At 42.2% G+C, this 18403-nt stretch overlaps 1 protein-coding gene across 8 annotated transcripts; it reads right to left on the minus strand.

Annotated features, from left to right (window-relative positions):
- Positions 1–206: 206 nt before the first annotated feature.
- On the minus strand, positions 207–17979 carry LOC148103200 (butyrophilin-like protein 2). 8 transcript variants are annotated; one of them, XM_087838567.1, is made up of 8 exons: positions 17968–17979; positions 15807–16176; positions 12703–13035; positions 12512–12610; positions 11457–11783; positions 7075–7401; positions 388–711; positions 207–298 (listed from the first exon to the last, which is right to left on the minus strand). In XM_087838567.1, the coding sequence occupies exons 1-8, from the start codon at positions 17977–17979 to the stop codon at positions 207–209; spliced, it is 1884 nt and encodes a 627-aa protein (XP_087694693.1). The 8 variants fall into 8 exon arrangements, with proteins under 8 accessions (XP_087694693.1, XP_087694692.1, XP_087694697.1 ...); XM_087838566.1 differs by lacking the exon at positions 17968–17979 and having other exon boundaries at positions 15807–16209; XM_087838571.1 differs by lacking the exons at positions 12703–13035; positions 17968–17979 and having other exon boundaries at positions 15807–16182.
- Between the last annotated feature and the right edge of the window lie 424 nt (positions 17980–18403).

Raw genomic sequence — 18403 nt, forward strand, 5'->3', positions numbered from 1 at the left:
ACCTGTTACAGTGAGGGAACGTCCTCCATGATGGAGGAGCTGCTGGAAAGTGCTGAGAGTTTCCTCCAGAGTGAGACCTCTGTCACAGTTCAGAGGATCTACGGCAGCAGAGACCTTCATGGACACTAAAAGTCTCAAACACACAACAACAACATCACACTGACTCCACTCTGACATCACTGATCAATAATCAAAGAACACACAGATCAAACTGATTGATCAGCCATCAGAGGAGTCGGATCAATGGAGCTGCTTCTGTTCCTGATGTCCCCTGTTTGATCCTGGACCTGAACTCTCCCTGCAGAGGAGACACAACACAGTCAGACACACACACACACACACACACACACACACACACACACACACACAGAAAAATAATAAACAAACCTTTGACCTTGAGCTGCACTGTTTTCCATCTCATGATGTTTCCATGACTCCAGACGAAACATCTGTATCCTCCACTGTCTCCCTCTGTGGGGTGTTTCAGGGTCAGACTGAGGTCTCCAGTTTTCAGCAGGTCTTCATTCATCTTCGTTCGGTCTCTGTAAACCTGGTGCTGTTTGTCAGAGCCGTTCTCATACACATGGACAGGTATTACTGGTTTAGGTTCATAGCGTTCCCACTCCACTTTAGCGTCTTCAGGCAGGTTTTGTGTGGTTCTGAAGGGCAGCTGGACAGACTCCGCCCCCTCCTCCACCTCCACCTGACACACTGAGAGGACAACAAACACAACATGAGCTGTACAAAGTGTGATTGGTGGTCACAGAGCAGCATCATGTGACTCTTGTTCTGCACTAAATGAAGCGATGGAGTGGCGCCTCCTTCAGGCAGAGAAACAGCTCATGGAGAGAAATAATTATTAGAGCAAAAACAAGAGTGGAGCTGCAAATAAGGCCGAGAGGAACGCTGCAGAAAACTGTTCATGTGTGAATTCATAACTTCATAGATTTCTTTGAGCACTAAAATCAGAGCTGCTTCTATTTCTAATATGACAGCTGTACATTAGAGCTGGAACACTTTAAATGTGAGCCATAAAAACATGATACTCTACAAGTGCATTCAGCTCTGACACTGTCACATCATGAAGGAGACGTGGAAATCACTTTGTTACACAAATCAAAGTCAAATCAGTTCTATTGATGGAATATTGTGTGATCAATAGACTGATCAGTTTCTAATCTGTCATCTATCAGCTGGAAATCCAGCAGTGTCAAACAGACTGGGCAGCAGATTAGGACCAAACACAAACACATTGAGACTTTTTCTTCAGCAGTTGCAGGTAAACTGCAGCAACAATGCGACTCAGACAGTTTCTCTATAACTGCAGGGCTTCCTGCGCTGCTGTTAGTCAGATACGGATCAACAGGTTGTGGATAGAAAGCAGATTCCTTCAGCAGAGGATCCAGATCACACTTGAAGCATGTCGTCGGGAAAACCATCAGTGAAAATGGGACACTTTGAGCCAATTTGAGCCTCAAACTCTGAACATAACCTGCTGCAGACCAGCTGATGTGTTCAGTTACCATGGTGAGGAATTTCACAATAAAGGAGGCGTACGCTCTGTCTTTTCCCAGCCCGATGCTCTGGGACATTTTAGACAAGTTTCCTGGCAGAATACGATCCCGTCCGGAGGCCGACACCATCCTTATCCACATGGGCACAAACCGGATTCCAAACAGCGCTCCCACTTCCTCAAACTGGACTTTGTGTGTCTTTGTGAGGCTGTGAAACAAGCCCACCGTAGTGTTTGTATCTCCGGCCCCACTCCCACCTGTGGCCGTGGGGCGTTTGGGTCCTGCTCGGCCTCCACACCTGGCTCTCCTCTGTGTGTGACTCCCACAGCCTGGGCTTTAGAGACAACTTCAATGTTTTCTGGGACAGGAGGCATCTTTCTGCAGCAGATGGGCTCCACTTCAACCAATCAGGAGCCAGATCCTCTCTGCTAACATATCATATGGAGTCCAGCAGGAAACACTCCATCAAGCACCTGTCCACACCTGCCCACACCTGCTGACCGCTCCGTCACTGACTGACGTCCCCCAGGTCCTAGTCCCTACCATCTCAGTTCCACTCTAAACACTAATACATGTTCAGCTGGACTCGGAGCCTCTGGAGACATTTTGGATGTTCCAGTCATGATAACTAACAGGACAGTTTGTGCAAGGTGGAGAAAATCTGCTGCATCATCCCATTGATGAAGCATTCAGCTCCACCCTACAGTTTCTCTGCTGCCTCCATCCACCTTGGTTCACTTTGCTCTTCTTAATGTTGCAGCTCTGAATAGTCAGGCTTTTATTCTGAAGGATTTTACAACTTCCCATCAGCTTGATTTGATGTTTTGAACAGAAACAGGATGAAATCTGGAGAGGACTGTCTAGTCTGTGAACTCTGACCCCACATATGATTGTTTCAGTCAGCCCAGAGAAAGTGGCTGGGTGGGTGGAGCTTTGGCTTCAAATGCTCCCCTATTAAGGTGGATGAAGGGTGTAGTTTGGAGGTGCTGCTTGTTAAAGAGTGAAACAGCTCCTATCTGTGCAGGTATCTCCACCCTCCTAAGACTCCATCAGAGTTGGAGCTGAACTCTCAGATGTTTCCTGCTCCATGGTTCTTATGTGTGATCACATGATCTGAGCTGCTGATTTTAAGATCCATGTTGATGATCTCACTGACTCATTTGAGTTCCTCAGTGCAGTAAATTCATTGGTTTCAAACAGCTGGGACTGTGTGAGGTCCTGAGGACTGACACTCAGGTGCAGCTCAGGATTTATCAGAGGAGAGCTGCATGATTACAAACTGAACTGTGAGGATCAGCTGACTGTACATGAACATGATTCAGCATCAGATCTGATCACTTACACACTCTGATAACATCTCCCCCTCTCTGTGCAAATACATGAACACTGCTAGAAGCAACAAGCACATCAGGATCAATCACATTTTGATTGCTTTTTGTGTTCCATTGAGAACAATCTGCAGTAAAGTGTGCGTCACAGACCTGATTTATTTCAACACTTTACTCCAAACTTTGAAAGTGAAACTCCTCCAAACACATATGAAATAATCCAGCCACAGAAACTGTCCACAGCTTTCAGTCTCCACATTTCCTGTGAAGCTCTGCAGGAAACCCTGACAGCAGCTTTTTAGCTCCAAAGCAGGTTTAGCTGTGGTGCAGAGTGTTAGTGACTCTGCCCGTGGACACAGTTATTTCTGCAGGTCACCTTGTTACAGGTGCATTTGGAGGAGATTCCCTTTCAGAGCACTCAAAGCTTTGTGGCAGGGAGTTTACTGCAGACTGCAGCATGTTTAATACCAAGCATGATGTGAGCCTGATGTGGCTGATAGCTGCTTCTAGCAGTCTTCATGTATGTGGAACGAGAGGGGAGATGTTATCAGGACCAGTTGGACGTCTCAAAGCTGTGAGCGCAGTGCTGAAACTTTGGCTCTGTCCTGTAGCTCTTCACTCAGTCCTCACCCTGAGTGTTTAGAGCCCAGCCACACATATTCCTGCTCCTCAGGAATTCTGGGATTTGGAGGAAACACAGCTAAACTGACCTGAAGCTAAGGGGGAGGAGCCACAATACAAGCTGCATCCAGCCAATGGGTGCACTGTTGAGCCACGGATGTGCAGAGGGTCACATGTTTAGTCCCATTTGTAGAAATGTGTCCATAATGAAGACAAATGCAGTCACACAGCTCTGCAACAGCACAAATCACTTTGATGGAGTTTGTTTGTGCTGCTCTCAGATCTGTACAACACTGACATGTGTGTCAACATGCTGCAGACTCACAAAGATGTGCCGTGTTAGCTTCATGTGTCCATCTGACACTATATTATAGTGACTTGAAGAAATCCCTGCAGCATCACATGCAGAACAAACAGAGGCCACGTGTGGCACAGTTCCTGTAACGGGATGAATCCGTGGATGTGTCGGGATCTGACGCTGAATCGTGTTGCTGTTCTTTTCCACATGGTACAGGTCAGCTGTTCCACACAGATTTCAGCTTTCTAGAAGAGTTAGTCTGGAATAAAGCAGCTCTCCTCTGGACCAATCCTGCCTCCAGCTGAGCCGTCACACATTCACACACAGTCCCAGCAGTTTGTAGCACAGCAGTGATCCTTCTATCAGAAACATGCTGCTTCTCCTTCATCCTCCTCTCATTGATCTGAATCAGCTGTTTTCACAGAGAAACGCTGCACAAATCCTTCACTCCACTATTTCTGTCAGCAGATGACTCGCTCTATCATGGCTGCTGCTCCTTTTTCACACACTCATTTGTGCTTTGAATCCAATCTGTTTCTCATCATCACCATGAACAGGCTGCTCATCAATCAGCACATTAGCTGTAGATCAGCTGCACACTGATGAAGATGCTCAGACAGACGGGCTGGGCACACAGAGGACTTTATGATCTGTTCTTAAATTCAGTCCAACATGGATCATTTCTGCTCACAGTCCAATCATCTCTGGAAACTTGTGCTTCCATGGCACACGGTGCGCTGGGCTGCTTCAACAAATAGCACTACACCTCTGGTTGTCAGCTTCACCTCTCCATCGCTCTCCCCGTGGCTACAGTACAAGTGAGCTGACACATCCATCAGTGGAGACTGTGGGCCAGTAAGGAGCAGCAGCTGCCTGCAACATGGGCTTTACATTGCAAACAGCCACAAGTCTGGGCCTAACCACGCCTTTGACTTCTTCTTCATTTCCATGAGATTTACATTTCAGGGAGTTCCCCTGGAAAAAGAGCCATTTTGAAAGCTGTTTGCTGACTTCATCAATAATCTGCTTCAATCATCCAGATGAGAATCCTGAGAATGGAGCAGCCCTGATAGCAGCTCATAGGATCACAGTGTTTTTCATTCAGCTGATTGATTTCACAGGTTAGGAGGTGAACCATCTAACTGTGCTCCTCCTTCCACCTTTGGACCACTCATTTAGTGACAGCCAGGATTTGACAATCAGCTGTGACACAGGAAAACATGAGGTGGGAAACTCTGGAGAAGATCTGCTTTTCTCTACAGGGAGGCTCGCACATCTGATCTGCTCACCATCACTCAACTCACTTCAACAACATGCTGACTCAGTCATTTCTGCACGTTTCCTCATGTTACAGCCCTGACTTCAGTTCAGCTGAGGAGGAGATGAGGGAGGAGAGAGCAGTGGTGGAAGAAGAGGAGGAGAAGATCCAAAGAGGAGGCAGGGGGAGAGGCTCAGGAACAGTTAGCATCAGAGACTTTGAGCCATCATGGACTCCCACTCCTTCCATCCAGCCCTGTGTGGATCAGCAGCTCCAAAATGTCTGCTCACTCATGTTCTTACTGTCTGTGCTCTTCTTTCATTTCACTCATTATATATGAACTGCTCCTAAATCACACTGGATATGGATTTTCTGTCCATCCACACTAATTCTCTTCATTCTCACCTGATTGTTTGGATGCTCTTTGATAGCACATTGAAAATCCTCACAGTGACTTCTATTGCCACACTGACTGGACAAATACAAAGTTGAAGGCTTCATGTGTTTGGCACAAATAATACTTTGGTAGGTCTGAATTGTGTTTTGAACCATCTCTCAGGACCAAAGTCTTTTTGCTTCATTCAAAAAGAGCTGAAGGCTTTTTCCCTCACAGTTTGTCCTTTGATATTATTGGATGATGGACTGTGGAAAACACAAATGTGCACTTCTTAATGGCTCATATGTGCTGTGAAAGAGCTCTTTGTGATCCTGAAGCTTTTCAATAGTTTTTCTTTGGCTGTTTGTAAAGTTTTCTGTGTGAACTCTCAGGAATCTGGAGCAGTCTAATAGAAGTCTACTGGGGTATAGAGGGAGGAGCTTCTGTCAGACTCTTTCTGATGAGGAACTGAAGCCGCTCTCATGGTCTCATCAAATCCATCAGACTGAGAAAAACTGTCATGTGACCTCTCAGAACAAACAGCCTGTTAGTTTCCTGCTGCCTCCATCACTCACTTTCATTCACTCTCAATCACACCAACATGTTAAAGCAGCGCTATAGCTCACCTGGCTGAGCAGGTGGGCTGAAGGCGGGGCTTACTACAGGTGCCTGTGTGTCCCTCACTCTCTCCCCACTTTCCTGTCTACTCTCTGCACCTATATAATAAAGGCAAACATGCCTCCAATAGAAATCTTTGCAAACACAAAGTCCCACAGCAGCCCCGTGTTCTCCGGCTAAAATGAGAGTTTTTGTCAGTGGAGTCTGGTGGCTTTAACCACACAAACATTACAGCTGCGCTCAAATATCACAAAGAGCTGTGACAGCAGAGAAACACATGAAAATCCTCCAAAGATCATCTAGAAATAGAAATCTGTCCACTGTGGGACGTGTGAGGCTGACATTAATATGTCTTAAAGTGGGAGATGAAGAAATGCTTCCAGGGCCCAAATCATGGAGACAAACATCAATCCACACTTCACTTTGTTTCCTGTCTCTAAAGTGGGAATATTTCAGTGTGATGAACAAACGGCCTCCAACAAATAAAGCTCATTTCCTTTTCCTGTCTTTTCTCCAGCGGCCTCAGCTTCTTCCTCTTTCCCCTGTCTTCTTCTGCAGACGCTCCTCTGTAGCTTCAAGCTCTTTCTCTTTACAAGGAGAGCTACAAACCTTTGCATCCAGCCACAAACACCCCATGGGCTCCTCTGGATCATCACACTCAGCATTTTCACAATAAAAGCCTCATATTTATGGCTGCTCCACCCTGACATGTGACAACATCCAAATGACTGGATCAAAGTGTTTGAATGATCTCAGCAGCTTTAAAACTATTGATATTTATACATTTACACTGATTTGGACTAAACTAACAAAACTATTGATTTGATCCAAACTCAAATAATGCCAGAGGCTTTTATTTTGAAGGTAGGATCATTTTAATGGTCTTCTTAGTCTGTTCATTTAAACACACAGTTGCTCCACCTGACATTTTTGGCTTTTAGATCAAAACATCAAAGAATTTATTTTATTTGAATGAACTGAAAATAGATTCAAACTAAAAGCTTTTAGAGAATAAACTCCTACATGACCTCTGACCTTTGACTTGTATCTACAGCACTGACCTCTGACTTTCAGCTCCACTTGTTTCTTCAGCAGGATGTTTCCCTCCCTACTGTAGACGGTGCAGGTGTAGGTGTAGTTGTCTCCATCTGTGGGCTGTTTCAGGGTCAGACTGAGGTCTCCAGTTTTCAGCAGGTCTTCATTCATCTTCGTTCGGTCTCTGTAACGCTGGTGCTGTTCTTCAGGCTGGTCAGAGCCGTTCTCATACACGTGGACCTTCCTGTAGTATTCGTCCCTCCACTCCACTTTAGCATCTTCAGGCAGGTGAAGTGTGGTGTTGAAGGGCAGCTGGACAGACTCCACCCCTGAATCCACCTCCACCTGGGGGACTGAGAGGACAACAAAGCACAACATGAGCTTGGATGGAGACATTTGTGTTGACTCTAACAGGCTGAATGCTGCTGCTTCACTGGGAGCTCACTGTTAGATAGAAAGTGGTCAGTGTGAAGAGGAGACGCAGCAGAAAGATGAAGACTGACAGGAAGAAAGCAGTGAACAGACTGTTGGAGCTGCTGTTAGTGGGACAGGACTTTATTCAGTCTCTGAGGACCAGATTTGACTTGATGAAGCAGAGAAACACAGTCTGAGTGTTTCTGTCACACTCACTTCATCACACAGCTCAGTTTGACAACATTTGGAAGAATTTGATAGAAGCGTTCCTTTAGTAAAAGCACCAAGAAAACACCATGAAAACACCTCAGTACATACAAAACTGCAGTACTGGCAAATTGTACATAAAGTATGAAAAGTCAAAGTACTTATTGTGCAGAACTTCCGATATATGGAGCGACTGCCTCTCTCTCTCTCTCTCTCTCTCCTGCTTCTACTTCAATCGTGAAACTGATCAATGATCAGCTGATCGGCTTTTCTGTCGAGAGTCCGTCTCTCTTCTTTGTTTTTGGCCCACTTCTCACCAGAAAGAGGAAACCAGCGGCTAAACAACAGCAGCACTATTAAGCTTGATAATCTGTTGTTAGAATTTATTTAATATTACTTTCTACACCAGGATCTTTTTCTACGCAGCTGACGGCTGGTAACTGTGCAGGGGCGTATCTAGCAAAGTTTAGCCAGGGGGGCCGATAGGGCATGAACAGGGAAAAGGGGGCACAAAGACATACTTTTCTTTCTTATTCTCATTTAAAATGTCTAGCTTTTAATAAATAATTATCTGAATCTTACACCCAAAGTTTTAATCTTGTGTAAAATATATATAAGTCCATTACTGTATATAGTAACTGTTAAATCTAATATACCCTAGTAAGCTGTAGTACTTTTTCCTTTGGGAAGATACCATCTGTGCAGTCTGCAATTCTGTTGAAGAAAGATGTTGAATCTATTTAATTATTCTTGAAAAATAATTTCTTTCTGTGCATTTTCCCCCTGCATCAAATTAAATTTGATTACATCGATTAAGCATCATGAGCTGGAGGGTGGGGGGTGGTTCCCTATTTTTTTTTTTGCTGGGAGTTTGCAACCCTATTAGTTAGGTTGCTTAATATTTCTGCTAAGTACTCTTTAAAATACCAGAATAGGGAGGATGGAGCAGGTTTAAGTTTATTAGATTGATCAGTTTTGCTGAACTATGAAATATTTTGTTGTATTTTTTACATACAGGTATAACAGAATAGCTTTAGTGTTGTTATTTATTTAAACTTGAGTATAAACAAAATGCAGCAAGATATTAAAAAAAAAACGTTTTATTGATTAAAAAACACTATATCGGATTCATATCGGTATCGGCAGATATCCAAATTTATGATATCGGTATCGGTATCGGACATAAAAAAGTGGTATCGTGCCATCTCTAGTCTGTACAGGTGGAGATCACTGGAGAAGCTGAAAGCTTTGGTGCTTTTCTACTAGTTGGGACAACTCTGTGAAAATCTGCTGACAGTCTGAGCAAGTTTTTGGACTCTTGCGCACAAAGTAAAAGACATTTTACAAAGTGAACAGAAAAGAAACTTGTTCTGAGTGTAAGTGTTGTTTTGGATGCTGATGGATTGTTGAAGCTCATGTTTGAAGAGTTATGGATTGTTTCATGTTCTTCTGTTTTAAGTTGAATGAACAGCTCAGCTCGTCTCCATGTTTATAAGCTCACATGATGCCTGTGCAAAGTCTCTGTTAGCTGCCTTGCTCTGAAACTTCACACAGCTTTGGATGATAACATGGAGAAAGGATGTGGAGATTTTCACACTTCTGCTAGAAATCATCTTCTAGTTATTGTGACTCAGATATGACTGATTATAGATGAGGACCAAAGAGGGATTTACTGAGATTTGAACTGACTTAGCTTAGCCCAGGGGCGATTTTAGCTCATTTTTGGGGGTGAAAATAAATCAAAGCACCCCCAAAGATTTCTTTCTTTTTTTGACAATATTTGCTGTTTGTGTGAAACACTTCTAAAAATATAAAAAGCATATAGTCCTTGGTTGAGATGTAACATTTTAACAAAAATAGTATAGATACCCCTCCTACCCCCCTCCCGAAATGGTTTGTCCCAGCTCGCCTCTCCCCTACTCTGGCTCTAGCACCGTTGCTGCCAGAACGATGGTGGCTGAGATGCAGCTGAGCGGAGGTGTGAGTGCCTGACTTAAAACAGGACATATTAGCTGCATTTAACCTTCAGTTACTCTTTATATAGTTAGGTTAGGTAGGAGTCACACCATGTTTCTTTTTAGCTGAAAAACATTACACCAGGTAACCTGCAGTGTTGAAAACTTGTTTTCTGACGATGTTTCTACCCTACAATCCGTCCTCCTGTAGTAAAATCAGTTACTATTTATAGAGTTAGGTTAGGTAGGAGTCAGATCATGTTTCTTTCTTGCTCCCATTGAAATTTATACAGCCTATTTAAAATCTAAAACTTAAAATTGTTTTAGCCTACTGTTGTTGCCACTTTCTTGTTTGAAATGAAATGAGAGAAGCTGCTTATTTTGTCATATGTGCCGATATTAAACCCAGGAACAACATTCAGGTAAAAGTGTAAAATCAAATGATCCGTTAATCAAGAATAATGTTGGATCAGTGTTTCAATGTTTATATCTTTTATTAGATGTTCATGTGGTTTGGTTATTTGCCTTTGGGTTGAAAGTAGACTGAGAGAGGACTTTTTGTTAGTGATCTTAATAGTATTTTTTCATATTAATGTAATTTATCATCTAATTGAATACAATCTATTTGTGTATGATTGTCAGTCCAAAGAGGGAGAGAGGAAAGAGGGAACGTGAGGAGGAAGTACAAGATCAGGAAGAACCAGGTAAGGAAACAGACAGGGAACAGTGACAGGCAGAAACTGTTAAACTGCTTGAGAAAGTTGACCACTAAAAGTGACAGACAGATTTGCCAACCTCAAGGTGAGGCCACAAAAAAAAAAAAAGAAAAGAAAAGATCTGTAGTAGTATCTGCAGTAAAGATCTTTTCATACATTGTACCATAGGCAAAGTCCAAAGTCCATTTTTATCATTTTTTATCAATATTTTGTACATTTGTACATTTCAAGGACTCTATTTTGTGTATTTTTTGTGTATTGAGTGTATTATATTATACATACACATTCGAAGTGAATCTCTGACAAAAAATGTACTCAGTTTACTTTTTACTCACTATGAGCATCATTCATTATTCCCCCCCAGTAATTAAGGTTAGGATATGTATTTTTTTTCCAATCCATTCTTCTTTTGCAGCATTTAAATAAACTTTATCTGATTTGATGGTTTTCTTACAGACTTTAAAAAAGTGTTTTGCTTTTCTTTCAGGGATTAAATTGTGTTAAAATGTACAAAACAGTGATGTCATGTTTTGTGACGAGGACCCAGGCACAGAGAGAATTGATGAATTTAAGAATCTTATGATTTAATAAAGAAATTTGTAGACCTGCACAGAGATGGTAAAATTATAATGACTGATAACAGAGATGAAGACAACAGACAATGAGGACAGGGAGGAACAGGAGTTTAAATGCACCAAGGAGACAGTCAGAAGTAACTCGGGACAACTGGAGACATTTAAGGATGCAGGAGCTGACAGAGACGGGGAAGACGTCTCATCGTGACGAGTAAAGTTTATCTTGCTTGGCTGGGCAGCTCCCCCAAAGCTCTGATCCTAGAATCGCCCCTGGCTTAGCCTGTGTTTTAGCCACATGCTAAACAAACACATGTTCAGAAACTAGAAGATGTTACCTTTCAGATGAAGTCTCACACATGAACTTTGCTCCTACAGTTCATCTGCTGAAGCTTTTACATTTGGGTTGAAATCAAATAAAAACCAAAACAGCCACAAACATCAGACATGCTAACACTGTAACATTATTGGATGGAGCCCACTGACACTGAACCACCATCATGAGTCTGACCTCTGACCTTTGACCTGTGTCTACAGCACTGACCTCTGACTTTCAGCACCACTTGTTTCTCCATCAGGATGTTTCCCTCCCTGCTGTAGACGGTGCAGGTGTAGGTGGAGTTGTCTCCATCTGTGGGGTGTTTCAGGGTCAGACTGAGGTCTCCAGGTTCCAGTAAGTTTCTCTTCATCTTTGTTCGGTTCTTGTATTTATCGTTCTGTTCTTCAGGCTGGTCAGAGCCGTTCTCATACACGTGGACCTTCCTGTCGTATTTGTCCTTCCACTCCACTTTAGCACCTTTAGGCAGACAAACTGTGGTTTTGCAGATCAGCTGGACAGACTCCACCCCTGAATCCACCTCCACCCAGGTGACTGAGAGGACAACAAAGCACAACATGAGCTGTAGTGAAGTTACTAATGTTCTCCTTATGACCTGTTACAGAGGACTTATTTCTGTGCTTGTCCTGTTAGACCTCAGTGTAGACCACAACATTTTACTGCAAACACTAGAACACACCAGAGTTATTAAAGGAAATTCACTGCAGTGGTTTGAATCACATCTGATAGATTCCAGTTTGTTCATTTAATGAGGAGTTTTCTTCACATAGAAAACTCAGGCATGGACTTCCACAGAAAGGTCACCATTTCTGCTGACATTATACTTGGTTTTCTACAACATAATGTAAAGTTATTATATATTATTCACGTTTCTGTTCAGTTGTATTGGTTGTTTTCATTGTAACTTCTGCTGCCCTCCGCTGGTCTCTCTTGTAAAAGAGATTTTAATCCCAGTGAGACTTTTACGTGCATAAATAAAGTACACATGCAGCCTCTGTGTCAGATCAATGCAGTGAAGCACACACACTGGTTAGTAAAGTCATGTTGTGGAGCTGTTTCACTGATCAATGACTGAGTCTGAAGGAGGTTTTCTGACTTCTGGAACAAACCTGGAAGTTTCTCTTCAGCTCTCTGTATCAGCTGTTTGTAACTCTCAACTCTTTCAGCTTCTGGAACAAGTTTGTGTGAGCCACAGTCAAGGAGCCACCAGAGGACACCTGCTGACCATCGGCATTATGGGTAGTGTAGTAGGAGACACTCACCTGACATGAAATAGTGCCGGAAATAATATAGAAGACCTCCAGAAACCACAAGAAGAACCAGGAGAACCAGGAGAGCTGTGGCCCAGGATGGAAATGGTTCTGTGGAGAAACATAAAACAATATCAACATGACTGCTGAACATTGACCTCAATTTCCTCCATTAACACCTGGTGTTTTTCTACATCTCTGACCTTTGACCTGCAGCACTACTTTGTGTCTCAGGATGTCTTTGTCCGTGTAGATGGTGCAGATGTATCCTCCACCGTCTCTCTCTGTGGGGTATTTCAGGGTCAGACTGAGGTCTCCAGTTCTCAGCAGGTCTTCATTCATCTTTGTTCGGTCTCTGTAAAAACTGTCCTGGTCATCCAGGTGGTTACTTTTGTTTGGATACACATGAACCACCATCAGTTCAGGGTCAGAGTGAGTCCACTCCACTCTGGTGTCCTGAGGCAGGTCAGCTGTAGTTTTGCAGGGCAGAATGACAGACTCTGAGCCTTCCTCCACCTCCACCTCCACCTGATGGTCTGAGAGGACAATAAACCACAGTATCAGGTGTAGAAGCAGCAGCAGTCACACTGATGGTAACTGAAGCACGGCTGAGTATCTACACAGCAAATCTCTGGAGTTAAATATCCTGGACTTGGGCATAAAAGTGCACAAGAGTTACATTCTGGGAGTTTATTTTTCACCTTATACTACAGTCAGTGTTGGGGAGTACTCTAAAGCAGTGTAATATTTAGGTTTTCATTCACTGGGTGCTAAGGAGTCGAATTCAAACCATTGCTGGTGTTGTTTGTCTGTCGACCGTTACCGCGCCTATCTGTGTTTCTTTCCTGGACTCCGACATGTAGGAGGTAAAAATACTTTATTTACTTTGGGATTTTCTGAGAGTGTAGTGATGTTATTTGTATATATTTAAAATAAGTAAAACATAAAGTTAACTAACTAGGACTACATGTGTTTTCTGTATGTTATGCTGATTTGGAGATAGCAGCTAGGCTAACGCTAGTCAAAAGTTTGCTAACTAACTTATCTTACTGTATTTTAAGATACACATTTCACGTTGTCAATGAAAACGTTTATTTCTTTTTCTTATTTTTAACACTAACGTTTAATTTAATGTTAGCTAACTACAGTGATATTCTGTTTAGACTCATGGTAATGGCCGTATTTAACCAAAGAGAGGTGCAGCCTGCACTGATGAGATGTTGAGGTACCATTAACATCAGTTAGTTAGTCCTGCTGCACACTGAGATATGCACACAACCCTGTCTCCAGAACTGAGAAGACAAGGACACAGCAAACATGCGGTCACATTGTCTGCTAAACCTAGCCTAGCTAAATAGATTTGAAGCAATATTTAGTGTGGACAGGCTAACTCAATGTTAGAAAGTGTTTATTGATTAAGTTATACACAGTTCACATAAAGTTACCATAAACAACCTCTTCTTCTTCTGTTGTGTTTCATAGTAGTTAAGGTATTTTTTTCTGTACGTGGCCAAGATGTTGATAAAAGTAAAACACAGAGAGACAAAGAAATATGTCAAATTGGAAGAAGTCAGCTTCACAGATTTTGTGAGAGCAGGTAAGTTATGGTTTGTACTAATGTTGTTATTAACTGAGTGATGATTTTACTTCAGTGCAGCAGAAGTTTCTCATACCAGAAAATGCAGCTCTGAAAGTCACAGATGAGCAGCGTATAGAGGTGGATGAGGATGTCTTTCCTGAACTTGCAGCAGTCAAAGAGTTTTGTCATCTATACAGCTGAAGGTAAGTAAATATATGCTGTGATAGATTTTGAAGGATTTGATTTGTACAGTTACTCCTAAATAAACATTTTTAATTTGTCTAATATCCTGTGGTAACGATCACAAAACGCTGCTTTCATGGCTCAACAGTAAGTTGGATTTATCACATGCATTTCAGACATCCTGGAAACACAATCATCCAAGAAGCTGCGCGACTGCTCAGACCTAACACACTGTGTGACACTCACACCTTGTGGTATGTAAATTGTATATTACCATAATAAAATACAAAATAACCATCTGTTCTCCTGGGAGAAAGTATAATTTAATCAAAGCGTGCAGTTCACTGGCCCTGTGTGCATAAATGGTATATTTGTTGTGTTGTGTTTTTGATTGTATATACCTTATATTCTAATATTTATGTTTGTCACCCTCAGATTTGACTGTCCTGAAGCAACATGTGGAAGAGCCCTCCTCTCCAAGTCTAACAGATACATTGTCTGTCCCAACCACCAGCAGTCAGAGCAGTGACACAAGTGATGCCGGACTTCAAACGGTTCAGCCTCTATTGGACAGCATACATGAAAGAAATGTAGATACAGTACTTAATTGACTTATACTTGACTCTTTTGTTGCCATTGAGATATAGTCAAAATCTCTACCGTTGGCCAAATTCATATCGTTTCTATCTATAGCCCTATAAGCGTAAAAACTATAATCTCTATCAAAAAAGGAAAGTTTGGAGTCTAACCTTAGAAGTAGAGAGGGTGTCTGGGATCTTTTGCTTTTACTCTTGAATGGTTTCATAAAATATTCACTGGATCTTTCTCTGGGACAGCCAGTCCACTGAAAAAGATGCTTTCTATTTAGTTTTTTACAAATGTCTCTCAAATGAGTAGATGCTTTGTTTGTGTATAATGAACTTACAGGAAAGTCTAGTCTATTGAAACTATTTCAAGTGTTTCCGTCAGGCAGCAGCTGTCTGAGATGATGGTTGATAAATGTAACAGATAAAAACTTAATCAGAACAATATCAAAATATAAACATCAGTCCTACAGTTTTATGCCATTAACTCTGCAGTCCCCTCGCTGTTACCTGAACCCCGCTATGATTTACACTACATATCCTAAAACAGCAGCTATTAACCTGAGAGTCTCAGTGACATCAGGACCAGCTGGATGAAACATGATGAACCATCTCTGCTCTGTCTGCGTTTCATAGCAGCTCCTCCAGTCTGAGTCTGTACAACATCAGGACACTTCCTGCTGCTCTGTGAGCTGCAGTTAGAGAGCTCATGTTCTCCACTGTGTACAGTGTGTAAATGTTGTGAGTGGAACCCTGCACATGCAGTAAAGACTGCAGCTGTTGTAGCAGAGACATCCTGTTTCCACTGAGGTTAGCTCTGAGCTACATGTTGCTGCTGCTTTTTCAGGTTAGTCACAACAATTTACAAAACGTTCCCTTCAGTTTGACCTCTTACTCTGAGATGTCACATAGATAACAGGCTCCATGTGGAGTCTCTAACCCACCCAGAGTTCTGACTGACCTTTGACCTGCAGCTGTATATCTCTCAGTCTCAGTTCTTCTCTCCCATCGCTGATGGAGCAGGTGTAGCTGCCACTGTCAGTCTTTCTTGGTTTTCTCAGAGTGAGGCTGAAGTCTGAAGTGTCCAGAGCATCAGACCTCATCGATGTGCGCCCGCTGTAATGCTGGTTTTGCCCTGTAAGATCGTCTCCTCCTTCTCGTTGTAGATGGACAGATTTGGGATCAAGATCAGAGCGAGTCCACATCACTGTGAGGTCATCAGGTATTAAACCTGAGTACTGACAGGGAAGCAGGACAGATCTTTCCCCCTCATTCACCTCCACCACAGCCAGGGCATGCTGGGAAACTGAGGACACATAAACACAAATTAACTGCATGCAGTGTGTTTGTCTCAGAGTCCACATTTATCAGCAGGACACAGAGACCAGTTTTACAGTCAGACACTCAAATTTAATGTATTTATTTATTAAATCTGAACATTTAATCTGTGAACACCTGACAGATTAAACTGAGTGTGTCTGTGTTCATGAACCAGCCTCAGTTTGGTGCATTTTACTGAGTTTACAGAAAATGTTGGAAAATGTGACTCTTCCTGGTCTTTGCTTTATTTTCTAAGCACTTCCTTTAAACTCTGCTGTATCTTCATCTCTGTTAAATGTTTTGGAGGACCTGAAGGTTTTCTGCTCCCTCTGAAGAGTTCACTGTGACAGTCTGCCATCACGATGAGCTGTACTGAAACCTCATGTTCCCTTTGAACTGAACGTACTCTCATGATCCATCTCTCTGAGACAGACCAAACTAAACCACCAACTGGCAGAATGAGTCACATGAACACAGCCAACATGTTTTTCATCACAAATACAAAAAACTGCAGCTAACACAAACCATTTAAAAGAGAAAACACGGACTGGTGATAAATTAACTTAAAACCCAGAATGAAGCGTCTCAGTAAGGTGTTGGGATTCTGTGAGCCTCCAGATCAGCTTCACTGCTGCTCAGCATTGTTTCTGTGAGGAGGGATGAGCACTGTTCTTCTGAAATATTCTCTTATTCAGAGACAGATTTACTAAGAGGCGAAGGCTAAAAGGCTGCAACTGCAAAACGATTCCACCAGGAGCAGAAAGGTCTGTCAGTTATTTTATTTTAGTGTTTTAATTCTGTTAATGCTTCCCCAGTATGTACTGTTCCCTTTAACTCTTTAAGACCTACCATAGAACCAAGTCCGCCAGAGCTTATATTATATGTTTACATGTTGTGGAGCCATTTTTGGGAGCATTTCAAGTTGATATACATCAATACAACCATTATAGCCTAAATTTTAATAAAGTGTCTGCATTAAGTGCATAGTAATTACATAAACTGCAAAAAAAGTGCAAAAAACTACAAAAAAAATTAAAATCGTTTTTGTTTTTTAACATATATTTCTAGTTAGAGAAATTTAAGCTTATCCCTCAAAACTGTAAATACAAAACAATTGCACAAAATAGTTTCCCACCACAGGAAATTTATTTTTAGTGTTGTCATGGGCCGGGTCTGACGCAGTGTTTGAGTTCTTATATATTTTGGTATTCATTTGTGCCCTAGTTTAGTTCATCTAGTTAATTTCCAGGTTGCTGTTCAGTCCTTTGTTTCTTAGTTGTTTATGTCATCTCCTCCTGTATTCAGTCTCCCTGGTCCGTGCGTCTACCTGTCATGCATCATGTCTGTGTGGTTATGTTCAGTTCAGGTCACGTCTAATCCCCATGTTTCCTGTTTTACTTTGAAAGTCTGTGTCTAATGTCAGTGTATGTAGTTTCACTTTCCCTGTCCTGTCATTAGGTTCATGTGTATCAGCTGTTCCCCCACATCTGTTTCCACTTCCCTTATGTGTATTTAGTCTCTGTGTTTCATTCAGTCTGTGTCGCGTCGTCTGTGTTCCCACCCTCCATGTTTTCACGGCTAGTCTTTGCAGTCATCGTCATAGTTCTCTGAGTCTCCATAATTTATCACAGTATTAGTTTAGTTATAGTTTAGTCATGGTATTTCTGCTTTGTTTGAACTCTTTGTCATCAGCCATAATAAAGGCTCACTTTCAGTTTAAGTTCACTCCAGTCTACTCACTTGTGTTCGCACGTGGGTCCACCACACACACCACCGCACGGCCTGTCTCCACAGACCGTGACAAGTGTCTTCATAGTTTTATTTTTGAAATACACCAGTTTTTATATACTGCAGGAAAAACGAAAATAAATATTATAATGCAAATTTGCAAAAAAACAGCATATGCATCAAAATAAACTATTTCCAGCAGTGCAATATGAGTCCTAAGCATCCCAGAAACCACACAGAAAGTCATGAAGTCAAACATAACTTTTAAAAACACCAGTATAGGCTCATGAGGCCCTGATGGTAAAAAACTACATTTCAGCAAAATGACGTCACTTCCGGTTTCAGGCAGGACATGGAGGACATGCGATAGTTCACGCTGATGGACGTAGGAAGTGTTACAAACAGCTGATCGGATCGGCAAAGCGTGTTTCTGGAATATTATGTTTTTGTTGCTGCAAGTGCTTTTTATGCAGTTTTTGCAAAACTATATGTGGAAGGAAACTGTGACCG

Source organism: Neolamprologus brichardi, chromosome 3 (assembly GCF_056152115.1).
Source record: "Neolamprologus brichardi isolate AB-2024 chromosome 3, ASM5615211v1, whole genome shotgun sequence".
In the NCBI taxonomy this organism is placed as follows: Eukaryota; Metazoa; Chordata; class Actinopteri; order Cichliformes; family Cichlidae; genus Neolamprologus; species Neolamprologus brichardi.